General features: G+C 35.4%; 1 protein-coding gene across 1 annotated transcript in view; it reads left to right on the forward strand.

The window, feature by feature from the left end:
* nr3c2 (nuclear receptor subfamily 3, group C, member 2) overlaps positions 1 to 24,236 on the forward strand; it is a 194,120-nt gene that overhangs the window by 118,081 nt on the left and 51,803 nt on the right. The window contains exon 3 of the mRNA XM_051702889.1: positions 8,795 to 8,922. Coding sequence (XP_051558849.1) covers positions 8,795 to 8,922 — 128 coding nt within the window. The remainder of the gene's footprint in view (positions 1 to 8,794; positions 8,923 to 24,236) is intronic.

The following is a 24,236-nucleotide window of genomic DNA, read 5'->3' on the forward strand; positions in this document are numbered from 1 at the left end:
TAATTTGGGCTGGCCCATCCTACAGGCAAAATTGGCAGCCACCCTAGGCTTCAACATGCCCGTGTGACACCATTACAGAGCAAATATTCAGTGAACACTGTAAGGTAAAGCCGATACAATGGCTTTCATTTTGAAAAAAAAATTAAATGACTTATTTTGAAATGACTTGCACATTGTGGCACATTTACATTAGAGTGCATTAACTCCGTACCTCCTGTGGACCTCATTTTAAAAAAAATGACAGCCAAAGACAACATGTTAAGGATAAGATGAGCTCTGAATAATCACAAAATTACAAATAACTGCAAGTTAAAACAAATACAATAACAGCAGCATATATAAAATCTGCAAACATTAAAGCTATGAACATTACATAGTCATTTGCATAATTTATTCATAACACAGTGAGCTGTAGTGCAGCTTGCTGAATATTGCTCACGCCTGATAAAAATGCCGAAAATAAGATTACTTTGTAGCAATTTGAGTCATTGAGGCTTACAGCAGCAACAGCGCTTGTAAAAGCATAGGGCTTTTCACTTTTTCTTAAGATTTATCTGGGGAAGGAATTAAAACACTGCAGATACAAAGTTGCAACAAACTCACATAGAATGAAAATATGAGCAATTAATCTGCAAAAAATCTGCAAAGATCTACACTTTAAGAGGTATGTTTATTATTTTGGCATATATTTACACTGGTGGCCAAAAGTTTTTGCTGTTTCAGAAGGAAATTGGTACTTTAATTCACCAAAGTGGTATTCAACTGATCACAATGTATAGTCAGGGCATTACTGATGTAAAAACAGCACCATCACTCTTTGAAAAAAGTAATTTTTGATCAAATCTAGACAGGCCTCATTTCCTGCAGCCATCACTCCAACACTTTATCCTTGAGTAATCATGCTAAATTGCTAATTTGGTACTAGAAAATCACTTGCCATTATATCAAACACAGTTGAAAGCGATTTGATTCGTTAAATGAAGCTTAACGTTGTCTTTGTGTGTGTTTTTGAGTTGCCACAGTATGCAATTGACTGGCATGTCTTAAGGTCAATATTAGGTCAAAAATGGCAAAAAAGAAACAGCTTACTCTAGAAACTCATCAGTCAATCATTGTTTTAAGGATTGAAGGCTATACAATGCTTGATTGCAAATTTCACATATCCTCAGCTGACAGCTTAATTGAATTCTACCCACTCAACACCAGTTTCATGTCCAACAGTAAAGAGAAGACTCAGGGGTGCAGGCCTTATGGGAAGAATTGCAAAGAAAAAGCCACTTTTGAAACAGAAAAACAAAAAGAAAAGGTTAGAGAGGGCAAAGAAACACAGACATTGGACAACAAATAATTGGAAAAGAGTGTTATGGATCTTAACCCCATTGAGCTTTTGTGGGATCAGCTAGACTGTTAGGTGTGAGAGAAGTGCCCGACAAGACAGCCACATCTATGGCAAGTGCTACAGGAAGCGTGGGGTGAAATGTCACCTGAGGATCTGGACAAACTGACAGCTAGAATGCCAAGGATCTGCAAAGCTGTCATTGCTGCACATGGAGAATTTTTTGATGAGAACTCTTTGAAGTAGTTTAAGAAGTTCTGAAAAAAAAAATAAAAAATTGTTTTCAAATTGTAATAGTAATTTTTCACGTTATTAATGTCCTGACTATACATTGTGATCAGCTGAATGCCACTTTGGTGGCTAACTTTGTTTTCATTGAATTTTTTTTTTTTTTTTTTTTTTTTTTAAATAAACATTTACACATATTTAAGTAGGTAATTGACCTGAAATTTTAAGCATTGTCATCAGTGTCCTGCTGTGTGACACATCATTTTATGATATTTTATAACTGTATATACATATATAATATATTATTATTATACTTGTTGTTTCCACAACCTCATATTGACTAAGACAATAGTTTATTTGAACTTCTAGAAAAAAGCTGAAAGGTGATTAAGATCTTTAAAAACTTTGAAGAAATGCTGACTTGTCACAGCACATTAAATACAAATTTTTCCTTGAAATTTTCATGTACATTTTAACCTAACATCTATATGTTGGGAACGTTTTCTGACATGTTATTTGTCTGAGCTATAAAGTGCTTATTTTTAGTGCTTTCTCTAAAAAATTAAGTTTTATATGTTTTAAAATTATGAAATTTTTTGCACTGGTGTGGCCCCGATGTCATGATTCGCAGTCAATAGAAATGTCTTTTTTTTTTTTTTTTTTTTTTACAAAAAAATTTGAACTTGAGACGGAAAATTAAATCAATGAGCCAGTGTGTTATGATGTGGTGTGTTGCGGGCCGGGTTTGGTAGGCTGCTCTGGGACAGAAAGTCCAGGGCCACTTTTTAGTCCCAATCTGCCCCTGCCTGGATCGGTATCAGCTCCGAAAAGCCCGATCCAAATCCGATAATGTGTGTTTGTCATGTTCGTTACTGTCAACTCCAAAATTGAAATAAAATAACCATAAAAGTCACCATTAAAGTAGTCCATATGACTCGCATATTTTATTAAAATACACTTGAAGACGTGATAGCTTTGTGAATTGCAAAAGGCTGTGTTTAATAAGTAAATGCGCAGCGTAGTAAATATGAATGGCGCTGCTCTGTTGACACACACATAACGCATGTGCAGGCTGGTGAGGCGGTCGCGGCTATTTTCAGCCCTCAGAGCTAGCGGCTATTTTTATATGAGCTTTATATGTGAGCACTACTTACAAACAACATCTGAGATGTAGATGCTCAATAGTTCGGGTCACTTATAATATGCATTTTGAACGGCACCGGAGGAGCATTTTACCAGAATTTGAATAAGATGCTAATTAAACCACTGTGAAGTAGCCTACATACAGTCACTTAAAGGACTTCCTGGAGAGTTCCGATCGTCAAAATAAAAGCCAGATGGTTTTCAAGGTAAAGGTGCACGACTGAAATATGTTACTGTTGTATTTTAAAATTCAAAAAGTTAATAATAATAATAATAATAATAATAATTTATTATTATTATTTGAATCCAATTTATAACAATATTTAAGTTAAATGGGTACGAAAAAATAACTGAATGAAAAGATATCTGAATCTTTATGTCCAGATACAATAAAAAAATAAAAAAAAAACAATTCAAAGAAAACTGAAGATTTAGACTGAAATTTTGCTGCTACCTTATCCAGTTAACTATACAGTTTTTCTTAACAGGTTATACATTTATATTGAAATAATGTGTAGTTAGAGGTTTTTGTTTCTTTACATATAAAAGAGTACATCCAATTATTTCCACACAATGAGGTATAGATATTCTAAACTGATTATGAACAAAAACAACAACACTGGTATTGGATCAGGATAGGTAGAGGCTGATACTGAGATTTCAGAAATAGAAATCGGATCAGAAAAGAAAAATTGGTATCGGTACATCCCTAGATTGCGATGAAAAAGTCAGAGGTTTCACTATGAACTCAAACATTTCTCATCAAAATCTCCCAAGACTAAATTATCTGAGCTATGTTATCCATGTTAAATTTAATGCTATACTCTTGCTGTATGTCAACAATAGTGTTGGGTAGATTACTTCTTAAATGTAATCTGTGGCCTGTTGCACAAAGCTGGTTTCAGTAGCTACCTAGGTAAGTTTGAGCAAACTCTGGTTTTTCAGGCTCAAGAAGGTGGGGCGGTTTTTACCGGTGTTCATCTCCATAGCAACTTGTTCCACATGTCTAACCTGCTCAGGAGCAGGTTTTATTCTGAGTAACAGATCTCAAACTGATGCTGAACAGGAAGTAAAGCAGCTGTGAGTAAAGTGACATCTCTGACGCAATAAAGTCACTCGCCCTAATCTCTTGCTCAAATTAAAGTGTACTTCACAGGGAAGTTTATATATTAAATGAATTTAGATGTAAAGATTATGATTTAATATATTACTTTTGAGCAGCACATTAAAATGTATTATTGAGTTTCTTTGCATTTCTTTACATACTGTACCCTTTATGCAGTGCGTAATGCTGAGAACCTCAAAAAAAAAAAAAAAAATACTTCTTGCAGAAATGTTCGTAAGGTGATTCTCACACTTTAAAGACATATTTAGTGTGTGATGAGTCTTTGCACATGAACAAATATACTGGTTAAAATTATATTGTAGACTATCACACAAAGTAACATTGCTTGCACTTCATTACATTTTATTAGGCTTTTAATTAAAATGAATATAAAAGCTTTTACATTTGAGATAAATATATAGATTTTTATGCTTTTTGAATTAATAAGCCTGTTTTATTGTGAACCTATATCAGTTAAATTACACATTAGATTCTGTTTTTAGTTTTCTTTCATGGCAGCTGCGGTGTTTCTTCATGCTGTGTAAATGTAAAAATTCTTCATACTTTCATAATGATCTCTTGAACTTCAGTGGAGATGGAAATCACGCTGAATGTCTCGCGAGAAGTAAATTGCGCCGACTCCAAGTTTCACTCATTGGCTGTTTGTGCCAAACGTCACTCATTCATGTGCATATGATTCAGAGTTAACCACAAACTCTGGATCAAACTCTTGACAGAGAACGTTTGCACCGAGCTTCTTGAAATCGCTGAACCCAATCTAAACTGGTTTAAACTAAATCTGGTTTTCTCAACCTGAAACTTACTCTGAAACTTTGAGTTTGTTCAACTAGCTTCGTGCAACTGGTACTAGGGCTGCCCCCGACCAAAGATTTTCCTAGTCGACTAGTAGGCGTTAGTTTAAGCCATTAGTCAACTAGTTGTCACACGTTAATGATATTCATTTAATTACTTAAATATATATATTTTGAGGGGCATCAGAAAATGGTTTGAGTTCCAGGGCTGAGAAAATTTGTTATAAGTAACATTGCTAACACTGTTCTACATTACATAGAAATACTAAACCGTAATAATGAGCCTTTAAAATAAAAATTTTAGAAGCACACGCATGAAGTGAGCCGCAGCGACATGTGAATGTGTCGGAAAAACCAGCAAGGAGACTGTCTGAACATTTTGTTAATTTATAGAGAGAAATGCACATTAGGGTTGTGCCGACAGACGATGATCTCAGGGATGGTCAGAGTGATCGCCAATAGCCATGCCTTTGACAATGTCTAGACGATATTTGGCTCATTTTCCCATTAATGTATTAAATTATTATTATTATTATTATTATTAGGCTATTATTATTAAGTTAATATTACAAATAATTTGCCCGTAGACACACAGACACGCTTGAAGAAACACACTTTATTATATTATTAAGAACAGATGATAGAAAAGCTGTCTATGCGCATGTATGACACACTGTTTGTAGGGCTGAAACGATTAGTCGACGTTATCGACAACATCGACAATAAAAAATTGTCGACAAAAATTTTCGTTGTCGAATAGTCGTTTGATCTTAACGTAACATAAGATCATATGAAACTCTAATGATTGCACACAAGAGTAGCACTGCAGCTCACGCCTGACTGAGGAGAGGAAGAAAACACATCTCACAGTCCAGATGCACTCTAAACTTTCCAAACAGCTTCAGGTGATGTAGATCGCAAAGTATGAGGGAATTATAATGCAAAAATACAAAATAAGTAAATACAGAAGCACTCTTGTTGTGGAATAAGCAGAGCCGGAGCTGACGCTCAGCTTAAGCAAAACTTGCGTGTCGAGCGTCTTTAAAGGAAACACCCCGGCTTTACATCTTTAATGCAGTTCTATTTAATGCGTTATAGCTTTATTAAAGTTAAAATAATAAGGAAACTTGCATTTCTCTGTGCGGTCAGCGCCTCTTCTATGAGTTGCGTGAAGTGTCCTGATCTAAGGGGAAGAGATTGAAACTGCACCCAGCTGAGGTACACTCTGTTGCGGGGACGCTCATCCCTCGAGTGTGCGCGCTTAATGCAGCTAGATTATAACGCGATGGCAACTTATTGAATCATAATATATGTCACTGTGCATTTCTTATCGTGAAGAAAATTGGAAAAACGCAGCTTTATTAATAAGAGAGAGTTTGTTTTTTTTGTGAGTTAAATATGGATTGAAGTGAACAAAAAGGTGAGAGAGGGTAGTCTTCACCCCATCATACACTGCAACAAAATACATTTTTTATTTGTTTTTGTTTTGGCTTGTTTTCCAATATAAATACCTAAAACTTCTTTAAAACAACATACATTTACTTTAGCAGTTATACTGCAGAATAATTTTTATCTGAGAATGTTGAACATAATATTAAAAATACAAATATTTTAAAATATCTAAAAATCCTTTAAAAAAAGATGCACTCACCTGAGAAGCAGCATATAAGTTGTTTAGACTTGCTTTTAGAGAATAGATCTTGAATATAAGCATATTTTGCCTTTACTGCACTCGCAGAAGTATAACCAAGTGAAAAAATACACTTATATTTAAGAGACATTCTCTTAAAGCAAGTCTAAATATCTTATATGTTGCTTCTCAAGTAAATGCATCTTGTTTTAAGGATTTTTAGACAATTTTAAATGGGGAAAAAAGACAAATACACTTGATAACAATAGGATTTTTGTGTAGTGAAATTTCTACTGAATTAAACTTAAAAAGTATTTTTCCCCTTTAATTCGGTGAATGTCATTTAGAGGTATTTTTAAAAGATGATTTTGTCCTCTTTATTGTTAGCAAGCACATTTAATACAACCTTTTAAGTCGGGGCACAAGCTGAATAGATGGTTTAGAGCTAATAATTAATCGTTGCAATAATCGCCCAAATAGTCGAATAATCGTTCTAATAATCGTTAGATTAGTCAATTATCAAAATAATCATTATTTGCAGCCCTAACTGTTTGTACAGAGGCGTGCAGTCCTGTGGAACACACGCATGTAAAAGGTTCTTACTCTTTCTTTGTTTCTGTCTTCTGAATTTTTTTTTTTTTTTTGCAAGAACAGTATCATCTATGAGTGCTGCAAATGACCTCAGACATCTCAGCTCAGGAGGTGTTTTGAGTTCAGTTCGTTTTATTTCCACAGAGCAGTTCATTGTGACCACAACTCTGCAGCCTATCTGTGATTAAAGCATAAAATAATAAAAAACACATTCACCTCGAACCATGATTTATATTTCAGTGAATATTATCATCATTATAATTATTATTTTTACATTTATAATTGTTTTTATGTCTTTATTTGTGTAAGCAGTTTTCCGCCAGCATGTTTAGACGGATACTTGCCTGACGGTAAATGGAAAGGTGGTTACATATATATATATATATATATATATTATTTGTTTTGATCACTTCATTATTTTAATTGCTTTTTCTTATCCTTTGGAGTGCAATTTGAATTTAGAAATTTATTTGATTTATGTTTTTCGTTTTTTAAATAAATAAATTACATTTTCAATGCAAAATCACTAAAGCGAGAATATTCACCGATCCCTCAGCTCAGGGGTTGCCGATGTAATTGAATATTGTGATATATATATATATATATATATATATATATGTATATATATATCATGAAAGAGGGAACAAAGCAAATTTATTCACACTCATGATGTATTTTCGCAGACAACGAAATACCCGACCGGTAGAGAATGCACAGATGAAGTAGGTTCTTTGCCAGAGAGATGATGCCCTTCACGACTGTTGTAAAGCCATCTTTCAAAAAGTTTCAAAAAACACATATTTTAATTGCACTTAATTAAGAATTGTTTCACTTGAATTTTTAGTTAAAATAAATAAAAAATAAAGTTCAAAGTTTGAAATCAAGGTGCCTTGCTTTATTGTGTAGGCTTAACCCTATCCTTGCTTAATGAAAATTACCCCATAGTACTACCTAGCGTCCAGCCAGCGGTAATAACGGTGTTCGAAACATCTGAGACAGAGTTGAGACTGAAGTGACACCCAACTGAGAACTCCATTAAATCTCAATAAAAATTACTAGTAAATACTAGTGTAGCACATTCAATCACTGTAATACTGCAATAAACAAAGTGCTCAACTATAGGCTTTGTTGTTGTTTTTTATACAGTTTTATTATTGAATCCAAAGACATCTTTCAAAGGGTGACTTTCCCAGTCCACAAGTCATCCTTGGACAGTAAAAGGCTCTGCCCAGTCAGGCTATGTCAGGTTTCACTGGGTGATTCAATCTGATTTATGCCAAGTCAGCCAGACTATTTGGAGTGTGTGCTTCATTTTCAATGTTTCAATTTCATTTTGGAGGGCACAGAATACTAAATTCTCTCTTTTTCCATTTCCAACATTCTCTCATTGGCTGTCACTTAATGTGGTTCAGTCTTCATTTCTGGAAGACCATTTTCATGATTTGGAGCAAAATGGTGAGGCATACGTTGTGAGTCAGTGACATATGCCATACCCTTTGGGTGCCCAATAACGATGTGGGAATTACGTGGTTTCTGCAGCGCAAAAATTGTTGGACTCAAATGGCCATGCAAAGCAGGAACAAACTTAGCTCAGGCCTGGGGCGCTATTTATGGGTGTTCTGTTATTTTAGTTTGAATTTAAATAGTACGCCTGGAATAATACATACAAACTTTCAACTTTCTTTTAATTATCAATTCATTGATTTAAGAAGGGTTGAATTATTACAATAAGAATCCATTTACCTTGTGTCTGATTTTCCAATCATTTTCAGATATCAGATGCCTTGAGTTGTTTATGGTAATTTGTACAATTAGCATTCAGCTGTCACTGCAAAAAATAAAAGACTAATATCTAACCTAACGAGTAAAGAATAGTTTGTTATGGCATTAATGTGGATTGTCAACTGCATCTGATGTGTCATGGGGCAATTCTGTTTTTCTTATTTCAGTGCGTCTTTGAGACACACATCTTCGACAGCCAAAGTGTGTCTGGTGTGTGGAGACGAAGCATCAGGATGTCACTATGGGGTTGTGACATGTGGAAGCTGCAAAGTTTTCTTCAAAAGAGCAGTAGAAGGTAAGGCATATTATATGAGTTTTAATGAGCTAGCTAGCGTAATCTACCTCCCTGATGAAAAAGGCATGTAGGAAAAACATAATGTACTATAGCCTACTAGTTAAACCATCATCATGAAATCATTAAGATACACCAAACATACACAATTTTTTTTTTTTTTTTTTTATAAAATTTTATTAACCTTACCATAGTGAACTTTGCCAGCTACCTAGAAACAAACAAGTTACCTTGGTGTTGGCAAATTGACAATTGTGAGTTGTCATTCTGCCAGCACTGTTGAGCACAGTTAAGCACGATTTGCTAACCGTGCTGAGAAATCCGGGCTGTAAACAGTTTGTAATCATGCTGTGCCGAATCGTATTTAGGTGGAAATGCTACTGGAACCATTCCTCACTGTGCTCAGAACTGTTCGGCACCAATGGTGGAAAAGCGGCTATTGTTTTTGCGCACAAAAAGTGTAATTAATAAATTGTTTACATTTATGCCACTTAAAGCACTTAATGAGACCGCATGCCCCCACCTGACATTCATGAAAAATACTTTTGTCCTAAGAATACAACTAAAACTTTCATTAAAATTCTGCCTTCACAATATAGTTGACTCTTGCCTTGATGTATGCCAGTGTGGTTTGTTTATGTTTGCTTGTTTACCTAAGAGCTATAATAAAAATATGATAATTGTTAAAGAGAGACTTTTGAACTAGTTGTTTGAAACTAACATACAAAACCTGCTAGAGAAAACACACATTTGCGCAATTGGACTTTTGACTCCAAATCGTATTGTTACCGAGTATAACCGTTGGGGCAACTTCCCCGTTTGACAGTTAGCCCCGGTTTCCCCTGTTTATTTCTTATTAACTGGATACTCCCTTGCTGCAAAGAACAGCTTAAACCGGCATGAATCTCAGGTTCGGGCTGGTCGACCAGCACACCAGCATCCCATGCTGTTCTTTCAACAGGTCCAATAAAGTTTTAATTAGGAAACACATTACTTGGTATTTGGCCTTGGAAAGAGTCAAAACTATTTCCTTAAGCTTCAGTGATTTCAGTGATGATGGTCAGCAAGACCATGCCTTTTGATTCGACCATATGCATGTACCGTAACACGGTTTAGTATTTTATCTAAATGAAGGTAAGACAAACAGACTACAGACAAATGGCAAAGATGGAAGATTTCCCATATAAAGATATACTAAACTAAGATAAATACTAATATATTAAGTGTAGAAATTCAGTAATGCACATGCTTCTCACAAGCACAAACATTGGTGAATGGAATCTAACTGCATCACTTGAATAGACTGCACATGAAGTCTTCAGTCAGTGTCTACAATAAGCACTGACTTTTAGAATTAGGTGCTACATTTCCCCTTGCCATTTAAGAAATGTAATTTTATGTCATGATTATTTAAAAGAAAAGCTTTTATTAAAGCTCCACCGACTCCACCCCTCAGTCTTCCAACGGTCGAACAAACAGATAGTCCTGTCCTGCACCAGCAATGTTTTAAAAGCACCACAGAGCCAAAAAGTTCATCCTTTTCAGGGAAATCAGCCTACAAATGGATTACTTATAGCTGTTTCTGCATATTAATCAGGGAAAAGAGAATGTATTTTAACATTGAAAACATACTAATAATTAACAATATGTCTACAAAGTGGGATCTCAGTTGTGTTTGGGACTATGCTAGTCTTATAGATATGGAGAGAAAAATGCATTGGCTTGTGGTTAGCTTAACCAGTCAAAAGTGTAACATGTTATTGGATTAATTACATGATGTGACGATTAATTAATTACATTTATCACAACTAATCACATATTAATATTTACTGAGAAAGTAAATACATATTTTAATGTATTATTTAATAATTTAAATTATTATAAATATATTATAGAATAAATATTATAATTCAGATACACTACATCGTATACATATATTGTGGGAACAAACAGGTAAAGCAATTAGACAATAAAAAAACTGATATTAAAAGCCAAAGTTGTTTTATTTCTGTATCATTGAACATAACCCTATTAATGGCCTTCTTCTGTCTAGACTATTATTCATCTATGTACTAATGCGTCAAACGTATGACAAAAAAAGTCTTCCACATATGATCCACCAGTGCATCCTCGATATGCTTACTCTGTCCTTTGTCCTCCGTCCTCGCAGTGCATTTGGCAGACTTTGATTGGTTTCCAGGTCCCGGCTTGAGTATGAAGGAGCGAGGAAACGAAGATGCACAATTTAAGAAATGAGAAGCACCCATTGACTGTGGTGCTCTGGTTTGTTTGACGAAGTGTTGCCTGTACAGCTGTAGTTGCACCTACTACCAAAGATTCACAAAACATCAAAGTGGTACTTTTATTTAATTTAGGACTGTATTAGTTAGTGGTAGCAATACTCTAGATGGAGGCATTGCATGCTTGAAAAATGTGTGTGTTTAAATCAAACATTCCCTTAGAGCCCTGAATGAGGTAATACCTCAAGGGTATTTTGAAGTGCAGCTTGATCTCCCGACACCACAGCAGATGTAGTGCTGCATAAGAGTGTGCACTCCATTACCTTACCTGACCTCAACCTAGTTACCATCAGAGAGAGAGGGAGGAGGAGAGACAGAGAGAGGAGCTTGAGAGGAAAGGAGGAGGAGACAGAGAGAGAGAGATTGTGAAGAGTGAGCCTGGGGAAGAGGGAGAGTAGGCATGGAAAAAAGGATAAAACAATAGACATAGATAGAATGTGGGAATGAAGAGGAATTGCGGAAGAGACAGAGAGACAGTGCTCTGGATGCATGAATCTCAAAATATTTTGACAAACATGACTTATATATGATTAATCATGCAATGTATAATTGTGACATTATGTACAGTATAAATTAAGTGAAGTAATAGAGAGTAGCACAGACATTCCTAGCTGGATGGGATTAGATTTCTCAGAGGACAACTCAATTAGCTGAAAAACAGTAAATAAATTGCTTCATAATTAATTTATAGAGAAAAAATACAGACACATTCAATTTGGACAGGGTTAAAATCACAAAGCATGTTTATGAAACATGAATTTACCTAATCTATTCAGAGAAAAGTAGTCCCAGCCTTGATTTCTTTAATTTAGATGTAGAGTTGATTTGTTTTCCTTTATGAAAGGCAAAAGGCAACCAGAAGGCGGTTTGCAGTCAACTACAATATCTCATCCACTTTCTAACAAGAAAAATGCTACCTGTACTTCCAAGACTCAAAAGCCCCTAGCTGTGACATTGTAGCTACCAATCAGGGTTGTCTGTGAATGTTCAGAATGGCTTTTTTAATTATTTTAACTAGTGCTTTCAGTCGGTTAAAAATTTTAATCGCGATTCATCGCATACATTTTGAAAGTGCTGAAATTTGACACCATATATACTTATTTTCTTGTCAAAATGCATTTATTTCCATCTTAGGAAAGAAAACAAAACAATATGTAACAATATAATGCTTTATTAAAATTTTCCAAACAAAACCTTTTACAAGAAATGCACTAAAACAGTACCAATTCGAGTAGCATTAAACGTTTCCCAAATTGTAAGTGTGAGGTTGACTAATTGAAAGAACTAGTCTCCACATAGGCTGCATATTCATTGCAATGGGCATTAAATCTTTTAAACTTTCATCCTCTGCATTATTAATCCGCCGGTAGACTGTGGCTATCCGCTTTGTTACAGCAATCTTGAAGCTGCGTTCATGATTTGCGTCAGAGCATCAACGCCTGAGCTTTGAACTCACCATGAAAAGCGCTTTCAGACAGAAACGTCTCTTTGTGCGTTTTGGTGATAGTTAAGACTTGACTTGCTTCTGTGGTAATTAAAATGTGCCTTAAGTCCCATCTGGGCTTGTATTGTGCATTAAATAGCGCTTAGAGCTCCTTTCTCCATCATTTTATCACTGACAGGGAAGCGCTGGCAGACATTCTTTTATTTACTGAGATAACAACCTCCGTGGCTCTATCATAGGAGAGTATTACGACAGTACCACCCATAGAATGTCAATGGTACCGCCGCATTATGCTATTTTATGCTAAGCTTGTAGGCTTATCTTGGTAGAAGGGCTCTGGTGCTGTGTCTGTTTGTGAAGTGTGTGACTCTGGGCGAACACATTACAAAGGTTCCGCCCTTCACACAAGTGTTCATGCCGTATTAACGGTAAATGCGTTAAACGCGATTAAGATTTTTTTTTTACAATTAGTTGCATTAATTCTGACAGCTTTATTTTTAACTATTTTGGTTTTAATCTTCCTTTTTAACCAATTATTTGATTGTACTGGCAAAGATTCAAACATTTTGACACAAAAGTGGATACGAAATGCAAATTAACCATATTTTCAAAATAATAACTGCCACTTGAGAAATATAAACATGCAACATAGTGAGGTCCTGTGACAACAGTGTACTACAGGGGTCAGCAACCTTTTTGACGTGGAGTTCCATTTTTTATTTTCCGGACTCCGAAAATGTTTCTATTTTGCATTTTTCTAATTTAATCGTTTATTTTTCATTACAAATGATATTATCAGCATAACAGTTGTGAAAAAATTGTGCAAAACTCGATGATTATGATATAATCATGATACTGCATGTGAATTTTCACAGAGCATATTGTAAAAGTGCTTTAATGAAAGAAAACCAGTCCTTTTGCACAAAATGAGTTAACACGTTAATGTCACAAATTTGCTTATTTTATTACTGATCATTAAATTGTGTGGAATCTTAAATATTTCTTATATTATGTTATTGTAGTCATGTAATCACTAGCACACAAGCAACAGCGAGAGAGGAGCAGGCTATTTTTATTATATGAATTTTTTCGCACCTGCATTCCAATCTACATCTTGATGTAATCCTTCCTCCTGATCACTCAGCATGATTTTATCAGCTGAATGGGAGGCTAAACAGTATTAAAGTGTGATGAGACTTGCGCTGCACGTGCAAGCCATTCACGCATCACAAGCTGATCAACTGTTTAGCCCTTTTTGATAAATCCCACCTGCAAAATCCTAAAACTTTATTTCCAGGTTTAATTTATATTTTGAATAGAATCAGATTTTGCACATACAATGTGGGTTTATGTTTTCTCTTTTAATCATTTAATGTAATTTTGAGTGTGACCATGGTTTAAGGAGGGTGTACCTGTATGCTGGGTTGGAAATCACAAGGAATAATAATGGAGTTTTCCTTATTACAACATGTGTTGTTCTGAAAGCAAAAAGAAGCAAATGAAACATGAAATGAAGGCTGTCATCTGCGCAGCCTGACCGAAGCAAAGCGGGCGCGTTTACTCGCGTGATTAACCGAAAGAGAAGCGCTACCGGCTTGTGATGCGTGAATGTCTTGCACGCGCTGCACGATTCTGTTGGTTATACTGCAGTCTCGTCACATTTTAACTTTTTGTTTAGCCTATCATTCAGCTCATGAAAACACACAGCGTGATCATGAGGAAAATTACATCAAGATGTAGATTGGAATGCAGGTGCGGAATTTATATAAATAAAATAGTCTACTCTCTCACTGTTGCTGGCGTGCCAGTGATTGAATGGTTTTAACTATGTTTGCTTCCATATTTAGGCCTGTTTATTCTTTATATTTTCTACTTCTTTTATTAATGACACTTTTTTTGGTGCTTTTACTCCTTTGATATTAATTGTACATTTTAGATTGTTTTGTGAATCACTTCATATGATATGTTAAATATATGTATTTACACAGCAATAACGATCGCGGGAAACAATGTATCATGCGCCCAAATGTAATATCTGTGTAAAATGTGGTTGTATTGATTTCAGTGCACAGCTGACAGCGTGCTGATTAACACAACATTTCGGTGTGGTTGCCAGATATTCAATTCTGAAAATATTATACATGACTAAGACATTGTATTTTCATTATCTAGTGTCTACCATCAAAACTTTTGGTGACCGAGGTCCATTTTAAAGTATCCCAAAAACCCCAAATGCTGTTATTTTTACCTGCAATTGAGTTTTCAATTTAGCCCAATTTGGCATGAAACCTTGGCAACACTGTTCACGCACTCCAGCTGCTCTGGGAAAGAGAGAGCGAGAGGACAAGTGTGAAGTGCGCATCTGCACGGTTCAGAAAACCAATGAAATTTCGCACTTGATTGACAAGAAGTTTTTTCTTTTTGCCTTATTTTGTGGTCATTATGAGAGAAGTATTCTAAAAGTATTCTAACAGTTTTTGTCAAAGTAACTGTATGCTTGAGAAGGTAACGGAGGCTTAATATAGTTATTTAATTTTTGTATTCTGAATACGTAACACCATTACATGTGTTCTGTTTCAGCCCGACCTTAGTGATATTAAATAAAACTGCACAACCCTGGCATTGATGCAATGAAAATATTGCAGTCCACAGTTCTATGCTGGCTGAATAATAACTAATAGCAGCATAAACACTTGTTTCATTGGGGATAGTGTGAGGTGTCCATATGGTACTAGCTAATACTCAACAGACTCTCACTCAGAGCTCTACAGCTGTTTTGTCTGAGCACTAAAATATTTGTTCCTTCATTATGAGAATCTGTTATCACACTTGGCACTAGGATAGAGCAGTTTTACTGCATTGGTTTAGCTGTAGGATTTGTAATAAATTCACATACAACGTACACTACATGGACAAAAGTATGTGGACACCCTCTTCTAATTAACGAGTTTACCATCATACAACCATGCATTCTCCTTAGATTAGCATTTTCAGTAGAACGGGGGTGTAACTAAAAGCTCAGTGACTTTCAACGTGGCATGCTCATAGGATACCACCAGTAAATGGTTAAAATGGATACCTAAATCCCACACCTGAACACCACTGAAAATCTTTGGGATGAATTGAAATGCCAACTGTGAGCCAGGCCCCATTGCCCAACATCAGTGCCGGACCTCACTGATGTTCTTGTGTCTGAATGGGAGCTTATCCAATGGTTCCAGTGGAACACCTTCCCAGAAGAGTGGAAGCATTTTTTAAATGTTACGTTCAACAAGCTCATATGGGTGTGGTGTTTAGGTGTTGGCTGTTAGGAGTCATTATAAAACAAAACAATATGGAGTTTATTAACAGAGGTTTGGGAAGAGCATGTTAATTTTAATCTGACATATCACAGCCCGCAAGTAGGAGTATATAAGCCGCTGCTAACCTGCTTCTTGTGACAACCCTTCTGACATCCCACCTCCATCCCATCTCCACCTATTCTCTAGATTCATTATTTATCTAAATAAGTAAAGTCCGGGGGGTAATCAGGACTTGAGTCGAGTCTCGAGCTCCGAGCCCTCCAGTATACGGACAGCAAGCCAAATACGTTTACCGCTTCAACACAAGACTACATTAACATACGAACTACTGAAACACCATGAGAGGCAGTGCTTTACAGTGATTTTTTTGCCACGGTTAAAGGGTGTTATTTGGCACGACACGAAGCAGAGTAAAATCACCATAAAGTACCAACTAAAGTGACTTATTGCTTTTATAAAATGGCAGCAGCACCATTGTTCAATAGTCATTTTACGACAGCTTCGACCACACCTTGGCCAATCAGAATTTAGAGTAAAGACTACCTGTTTTATAAGCTTGCATTCACATTTCAACTTCGCTGTATATCCTCAAGGTGTTTAATGTTTTAGATTCAGTTCTTGGCAAACCTTCCAAAGCTAAATAAAGTATGTGAGAGATGTTTAGATATGCTGGTGGTAATTGAGACAGTTTGTCATATCCAATTTGCACTTGTCCATTTCCAAACTCCCAAATCACATATATGCAGTCTGGAGCTTGGCTGTGATTTTTGTATGAGTTGTGCAGAGATTTATTTTTCAGACAGCTCAGCAGATGCATATTATTCAAAAGTCATCAATGGCATGGCTTGTCATCATGTTTAATGATACTCAATGTCAGTTCTGCACAACTCATCATTTAAGGGCTTTTACTGAACTTGTAGGACCATAATGAGTCCATTGAACCTTGTTACAGTGGAGTACTGCTGGAAATTGCATAGTATCTATATTCGCTAATCTACTATAGCAGGGCAAAACCTTGTTTTAACAAAGACTGTTTTAACAAGTCTATATGCCAATCAATTGTTGTGCTGTATTTACAACAGAAACATTACATGCATCAGCAGTTAGAAGTGAGACGCTTTAATGATTTTTATGGCAACACAACAAAGAAAGTTTAGTGAAAAAAATTAAACAAAATGGAAGTCAGCACCTGATCCCTACCTAATAATAAATGATTTAATGATTTCATTTATAGAGAAAGAAGTATTTTTAGTTCTAACACAGTTTGCACATCTTGTTACACAACACAATATACACCTAATAATACACAATATACAGTATACATAAAATAAGAAGACTGTATACAATAAAAATACACTGACCCCCTATCTTCATATATCTTCAGAAGTGATATATGTGTGGGTGAAAAACAGATCAATATTTAAGTCCTTTTTTACTATAAATTCTCTTCCATGCCCAGTAAGTGGCGATATGCACAAATAATGCGAATCGCCAAAAACAAAAGAAGAAGAATGTGAAAGTGAAGATTGATAGTAAAAAATTGACTTAAATATTGATCTGTTTTTCAACCACACATATCATATCGCTTCTGAAGATATGAATTTAACCAGTGGAGTCATATGGGTTACTTTAATGCTGCCTTTATATGCTTCTTTGACCTTCAAAGTTCTGGCCACCATTTACTTGCATTGCAAGAACCTACAGAGGTGAGATATTTTTTCTAAAACTCTTCGTTTGTGCTTCGTTTGTGCTCTGTAGAAGAAAGATAGTCATACACATCATGGATGGCATGAGGGTTAGTAAACGATGAGAGAAGTTTTATTTTTGGGTGAACTATCCCTTTAAAATTAATTTGTTTTTAAAGACAAACAACTTTACCGGTAATTACACTCCACAAACCATGCTCATGTGTGCGGTTGATGTAAATAGATACTGAAAGGTGCTGAAATTCTGGGTTCTTTGATTGCTCCATGACACGCATACTGTCAACTAAAGAGGTCATATGTCTTCTTTTCGCCTCACCTCAAATAACCCCAGTGTGTTTGCCAACGGCTCTGCTGCTTTCAATATCTGCCATCTCTTCCGGCTTTTGGGTGATACCTTTGTTCTTTGACTTCAGTGCAAAATGCAGTTGTTCTGAGAGGAGACACCCTTTGTCCTTAAGCAAATCGGACGACGTATATCAGATTATGGTATCTGTGTTTCCAACATCAATATATTTTGGGATGTGGGCCGTGGCCGTGTATTATTCATACTTTGTTTGAGCTTGCGAAAAAAAAAAATTTCTTACCAGTTGTTGACAGTTCCTTCATAATTAATCAATTTATCTTTGTAACCTCAGGAACTATTTCTGAACTATCTAGTTGTATATCTATTAGTGGTGTTTTATCTGTACATTGCCCTCAGGGCCTTCATGTACAGCAAAGCCTCAGAGAAAAAAGGTTGTTCATTTACATGTTCAAAAAACATCTGATTTATTCCATTCGAAATGACAGCCCTGTTTGAAATTGAATACAGATGAAGCCATAGCTTTTCAACCTTGGACCAGACATAATTTCTAACAGGAAAGCAGAGGACTGCAAAGTGCAGGAAGTGCATGTGTGGAAATAACAATTTGATGACAGAAAATGGAACAAATGTGTATTTTGAAAATTAAATTGTTTGTAATTTAACTCTCAAAGTGCCCTGTTCACATAATAGTCTCTCTCCTCTGAAGACTGATGCTAGCTATTTTGGGCTAAGTAACAGGAAACGGGAATTATGGGGCAAAATTGAAATTCACTCCTATACTGTAGGTGGTGCTGATTGTCATATGCACCACACAATACAAGCAAGCAACTTCAAGACTATGTCAGCAACCAAAATAAAACTTTTTCCAAGATTCATGATTCTATATTTGAAAAGTGTTTTACAACAGCAAACCCCTTGTAAGAAAAAAAAAAGGCTAATATTTAAACACATTTAATTTTGTTTTGTAAATTAACAGTTTAATTATGTTCAGAGTGATTTGTAAAGGCTGACATATCCAGAACTAAATGAGCTGCAATATACATCTATTTAAGTATCCAATGAACAGACTTTCTGTTCTGTGTTGTGTTGATGTTTTAAAAAGCCAACAGCCATTAGTTAACCCTCTGGGGTCTGAGGGTGTTTTGGGCCTTGGAGAAGTTTTGACATGCCTTGACATTTGTGCTTTTTTCGGTTGCTTAAAAACATAATAATGGCTAAAGTCTGATAACACTGTATTCAGCATAAACTGGGCTACAATAATATGTGAATAACACGTATGTACATGTTTGTATTTTTGAGAAAATAACGTTTATGCGTGGTTTTTGAAAAAGCAAAAATTTTAAGTCACTGAAATAAGGCCATATAACACATACTAAACATTTGTTCACAAGACTTTTGAGAACTGGATATTGTAGCTTGGAGTTTTTGCTACAAAAATGATGTGAAAACCATCCTGATCACTCATTCATACAAAACAATATAGTCATTTAACTTTTGTAAGACACTTTTAGTGTTAGAAAGGTCATATGCGAGGAGGCGTGGATGATCATGAATATTGATGTGATTCACACCTGAGGAGACAAAGACACCTCTCCTGAGAGAGAATGAATGTGAGGAGACTTAATGATTGAATGTATTGTTTGTAGTTTATTCACAAAATCAAGTTTAAGTTAAAAGAAGTAATCTGACTATACATTTTCTAAATTTTAGACCTATACTACCATTTAAATTTTTTAGATCTGTAAGTCTCTTCTGCTCACCAAGCTGCATTTATTTGATCCAAAATACAGCAAAAACAGCGATATTGTGAAATATTTTTACAATTTAATATAACTTTTCTATTTGAAGATATTGTAAAATGCAATTTATTCCTGTGATCAAAGCTGAATTTTCAGCATCATTACTGCTGTCTTCAGTGTCACATGATCTTTCAGAAATCATTCTAATATGCTGATTTTCTAATATGGGAATATTTACAGCACATTTTACACATTTACACCCGAACAGATATTTGCAAGCACAAGCTTCATTGATGATAATGTGGCAGCATAAACACTAGTTAAAATATTATCTAAACATTCATATTATTTTTATATCATATTACATACAATCTAAATACCTGCTTTAGCCGAAACATTTAAATGTAACTAAAACTTACCTATTAGGACATATTTCAAATTTCAATACTCTGAATCCTGGCTGGCAAATCTGAAAATAGTCCAACTAGTAAAATATGTCCATGTTTATATAAAATAGCATGTCAACTAATGTACGTAAAACTAAATGACTTACTCATCCGAAATTGTATACTCGGCTGGATCAAGTCGCTCTTCAAAATGCAGACGTTCCTCTTCAGAAAATGTGAACTCTTCATCACTATCCAGGACCATCTAAAGAGCTTCCTCACCTGTGTAGCATGCCATCTTCCAAACGCACAGAAAAGTGAATGAACTTGATGCTTTTTAAGGCACTGTTAGGGGCGTTTACCATTTGCATTGATTGCCTCAGCACATTACCATATGAATAGCGCGCTCTGCTGGTGGGTGTGATCATATTAGGGATAATTAGCTGAGCCAGGAGAAACTGTACATCGCTTTGTTTCATACAGATTACATTGCAGGAGAATATTTGTTTTAAATTTGAATTGTTTTATTTAAAAGTAGACATTTTAAGCTTTCTTTAGACATATGTTTCATGTTTGTCTGATAAGTATTCGTGGAGTTTCAGTTCATTTTTGTGACGTGTTTCAGAAAGATGCTCGATGAGACAGAGACGGCTGAAAGCACACCCTGATTATTTTCTTTATTTTACAAAAGCACAAGGTTTTGTTGTTATTGTGAGTGTACACAAATAAAAGTAGACCCTTTATAGTCTCTAATGATGTCTTACACTTATCTGTATGCCCAAAAATGACAGAGTATTTTAAGTTGTTTCCGCTGTTATGAGGAAAAAATCCAGCAGGACGTGCCGGTGCCGGCGCTGAACACAAACAAAGATTTTTAGAAGAATATTTCAGCTCTGTAGGTCCCTGTAATGCAAGTGAATGGGTACCAAAATACTGAAGCTCCAAAATGCACATTTAGGCAGCATAAAAGTAATCCATAAGACTCAAGACGTTTAATCCATATTTTCAGAAGCGTTATAATATGTGTGTGTAAGAAACAGATCAATATTAAAGTCTCCACTTTCACTTTCACCTTCTACTTTTGTTTTTGGCGGTTTGCATACTGCAAACATATCGAGTCTATGGATAACTTTTATGTTGCCTTTATGTGCATTTTGATACCCATTCACTTGCATTGTGAGGACCGACAGTTAATTGGACAAAATGAGTCAGTACAGGATGAGTCATCAATATTTTTGATTTGTATTCCAGGAAGAGATACATTTTAAGTGTGTATATCTGCCTATATTTACTAGTCGAATTGCCTAATTCAATTTTTGCCATTTAAGGTGGATGATATGCGCATGCTGTAAAGCAAATAAAGTCCATATTTTACTCTACGTGACAACGAGCTTATAGCTAACTAGCTAACCAAGTAGCTACTTTCATAGCTTGTCAGCTGAGTGGAAACTAATGTGTAAACATGTATTCAACAAACTGTTTTGTTTAGGATGCACATTTTGGTACCCCCTTCAACCGAACAATTCCAGTCATTGCATTTATAAAATATAATATTTAAAAGTCTGGTTTACACCATTGAAAGTTAACCCCTGAACTTGTATAGCAGAATACGGTGTAACACCACTTGACTCGGCAGGTGTATATGCTTTTGTTTTACAACCTGCCTCTAGTTGACTGTCAGTATTAAAATAGTCAGCATTTGACTGATACTAAACAGTACTACTGATGTTTATTTAACTATTTAATTTATTTTTATTTATTATTTATTTAAATGGCCAGCATTTGACTGATACTAAACATACAGTACTGATGTTTATTTAGCTATTTATTTTATTTGAATGTGTTCTTTATTTTAATGGTCAGCAATTGACATACTAAACATACAGTACTGATTTTTATTTAGCTATTTATTGTATTTTTATTTATTCTTTATTTAAATGGTCAGCAATTAACTTATACTAAACAGTACTGATGTTTATTTAGCTATTTATTGTATTTTTATTTATTCTTTATTTAAATGGTCAGCAACTGACTGATACTGAACATACAGTACTGATGTTTATTTAGCTATTTATTGTATTTTTATTTATTCTTTATTTTCTCAGTGTTCATTTCTAGAATTTGTTGACAATGTATAATAATAATGTCAAATATTCTTTGATAAAAATATTTGTTTAAGATAGCAGCCTTCTGAGTACATTTGCATAGTCATATCAGTGCAAAATCGGTGAACAATCCACATAGAAAATCTGTTTTCATTCACTTTAAAAATCTGTCACTTTGAGATGAAAGTTAATCAATATATATTTAAGCAATATCATAGAAGTAAGAGTGCAATATGGCCCTACATCCGCACTGCTGTGATTCGGCCGCAGGTAATGCCATAGGTAATCACAGCAGTGCTGATTTAGGGCCATATCGCACTCTTGCTCGTGTGATATTGCTTATATACAACAGTTCAATGAACAAGTAAATACAAAAATAAAAAAATAGGAAAAACTGAGTATGTTCACAAAAAACACATTTGTGCATGGAACTACTTTCTTACACGTAATCTGCCATTGCTGGTTCAAACCAAATGATGTGTCCAAGCCTCTCAAAAACATCACTTCAGAAGTACTAGTATCACAGCTTGGGTTGTTCTAACATGTTATTGTATTGTAGAAACAAGGATGTGTGTGTGTGTGTGTGTGAGAGAGAGAGAGAGAGAGAGAGAGAGAGATGGAGCAGGTGCGATCACCTGATGATGATGCTGTAGTTTGTTAGTCAGCTTTCTGAAGATAATGTCATTTTGGTGAAATACATCATATTTTCTCAGTGGAAAAATAGCTGTCCAAGCGGGGGTATTCCTCCCTATTTCCCGGTAGCTGGTGCACAAGAGTCTTTCACTATAGAAACCGCAATCTCCTCCACCATTTTGTCCTCTCCAATGTGGAGAGTCCTGTAAGAGGTAAGCGCCTTGAGTTTGTGTAATTAATCAGTCTGTTGTGTCTCTCAGCTTTGAGCCTTAATGCTGAAGTTGTTAAAGCCGTTTAAAGCTATTTCCTAGCTTTAGTAGTGTAGTAGTGATACAAGCGATCACGGAGTGCTGTTGAATATAAACACTGAGTGATGCTGACTCGCTTCATGTCACCTAACTGGCTCATATTACACACAAAAATGGTCTTTTGCCTCCACCTGCTGGCTAAAATATGTAATGTCACAAAATTAAATGTAAAGAGACAGATGGCTCTTAACACATCTGCACTACTCTTACACTTTAGTTTAGAACGGCACGAACACAAGCGGAGTGATACACACAGTGAAGTGTAAGAGTGCTGATGATCAGTACTCATGGAACGACTCTTCCTATCAGATTAGGGGACCGGAACTAACTGTTGTGTGTGTGTGTGTGTGTGTGTGTGTGTGTGTGTGTGTGTGTGTGTGTGTATATATATATAAATATATATATATATAGATATAGATAGATATAGATATATAAATGAATGGCTTAAAATGGTCATTTAAATCATTAATGTCATTAACTGATACTTAAATGGAGATCTGTAAAACTTAATGTAAAAGTTGTGCGTCACAGTTATGTCCAGCAACAGCATGCCACAACAACAACAGTCATTGCCATGGAAGCTGCCATGAGTCAGTGTCACATATGTGGAATAGATTTGATGTATATGGTTAAAGAAATAGACGGAGGCTGATTCATTTTCTTTGTTGTTATGCTATATACTGTAGCTAGTGGCTAATGCAAAAGGGATGTTTTAGGGCTCTTGGTCTAAATATAGGTTAGAAACAGGAGACAGTATTTACATGAAAAGAGATCTAAAGAAGACTCTTTTAATGTAGAGGCTCACATGTCCGAACTGAAGCCAGATATGACACGAAATGCACACTTAGTAACATGCTTCAGTGCACACTTAAGCTTAAGAGAGCAGTTGTGGGTACTAATGGCATATTATAAAATGTGGATGAGGAGATAAATTGGTTGTATTAAAGGATCCATACAATTTCAGGCTAAAAGGAACTAAAAAAAAATCAGGAGGGACAGTAACACTGACATACACTTTTCAAAATCTCCAAAATGGTTGGTCAAGATTACGATCAAAGAACATATTTCAAATCAGCAGTAAAATCTGAAA

This window comes from Myxocyprinus asiaticus, chromosome 7 (genome assembly GCF_019703515.2).
Source record: "Myxocyprinus asiaticus isolate MX2 ecotype Aquarium Trade chromosome 7, UBuf_Myxa_2, whole genome shotgun sequence".
Taxonomy (NCBI): Eukaryota; Metazoa; Chordata; class Actinopteri; order Cypriniformes; family Catostomidae; genus Myxocyprinus; species Myxocyprinus asiaticus.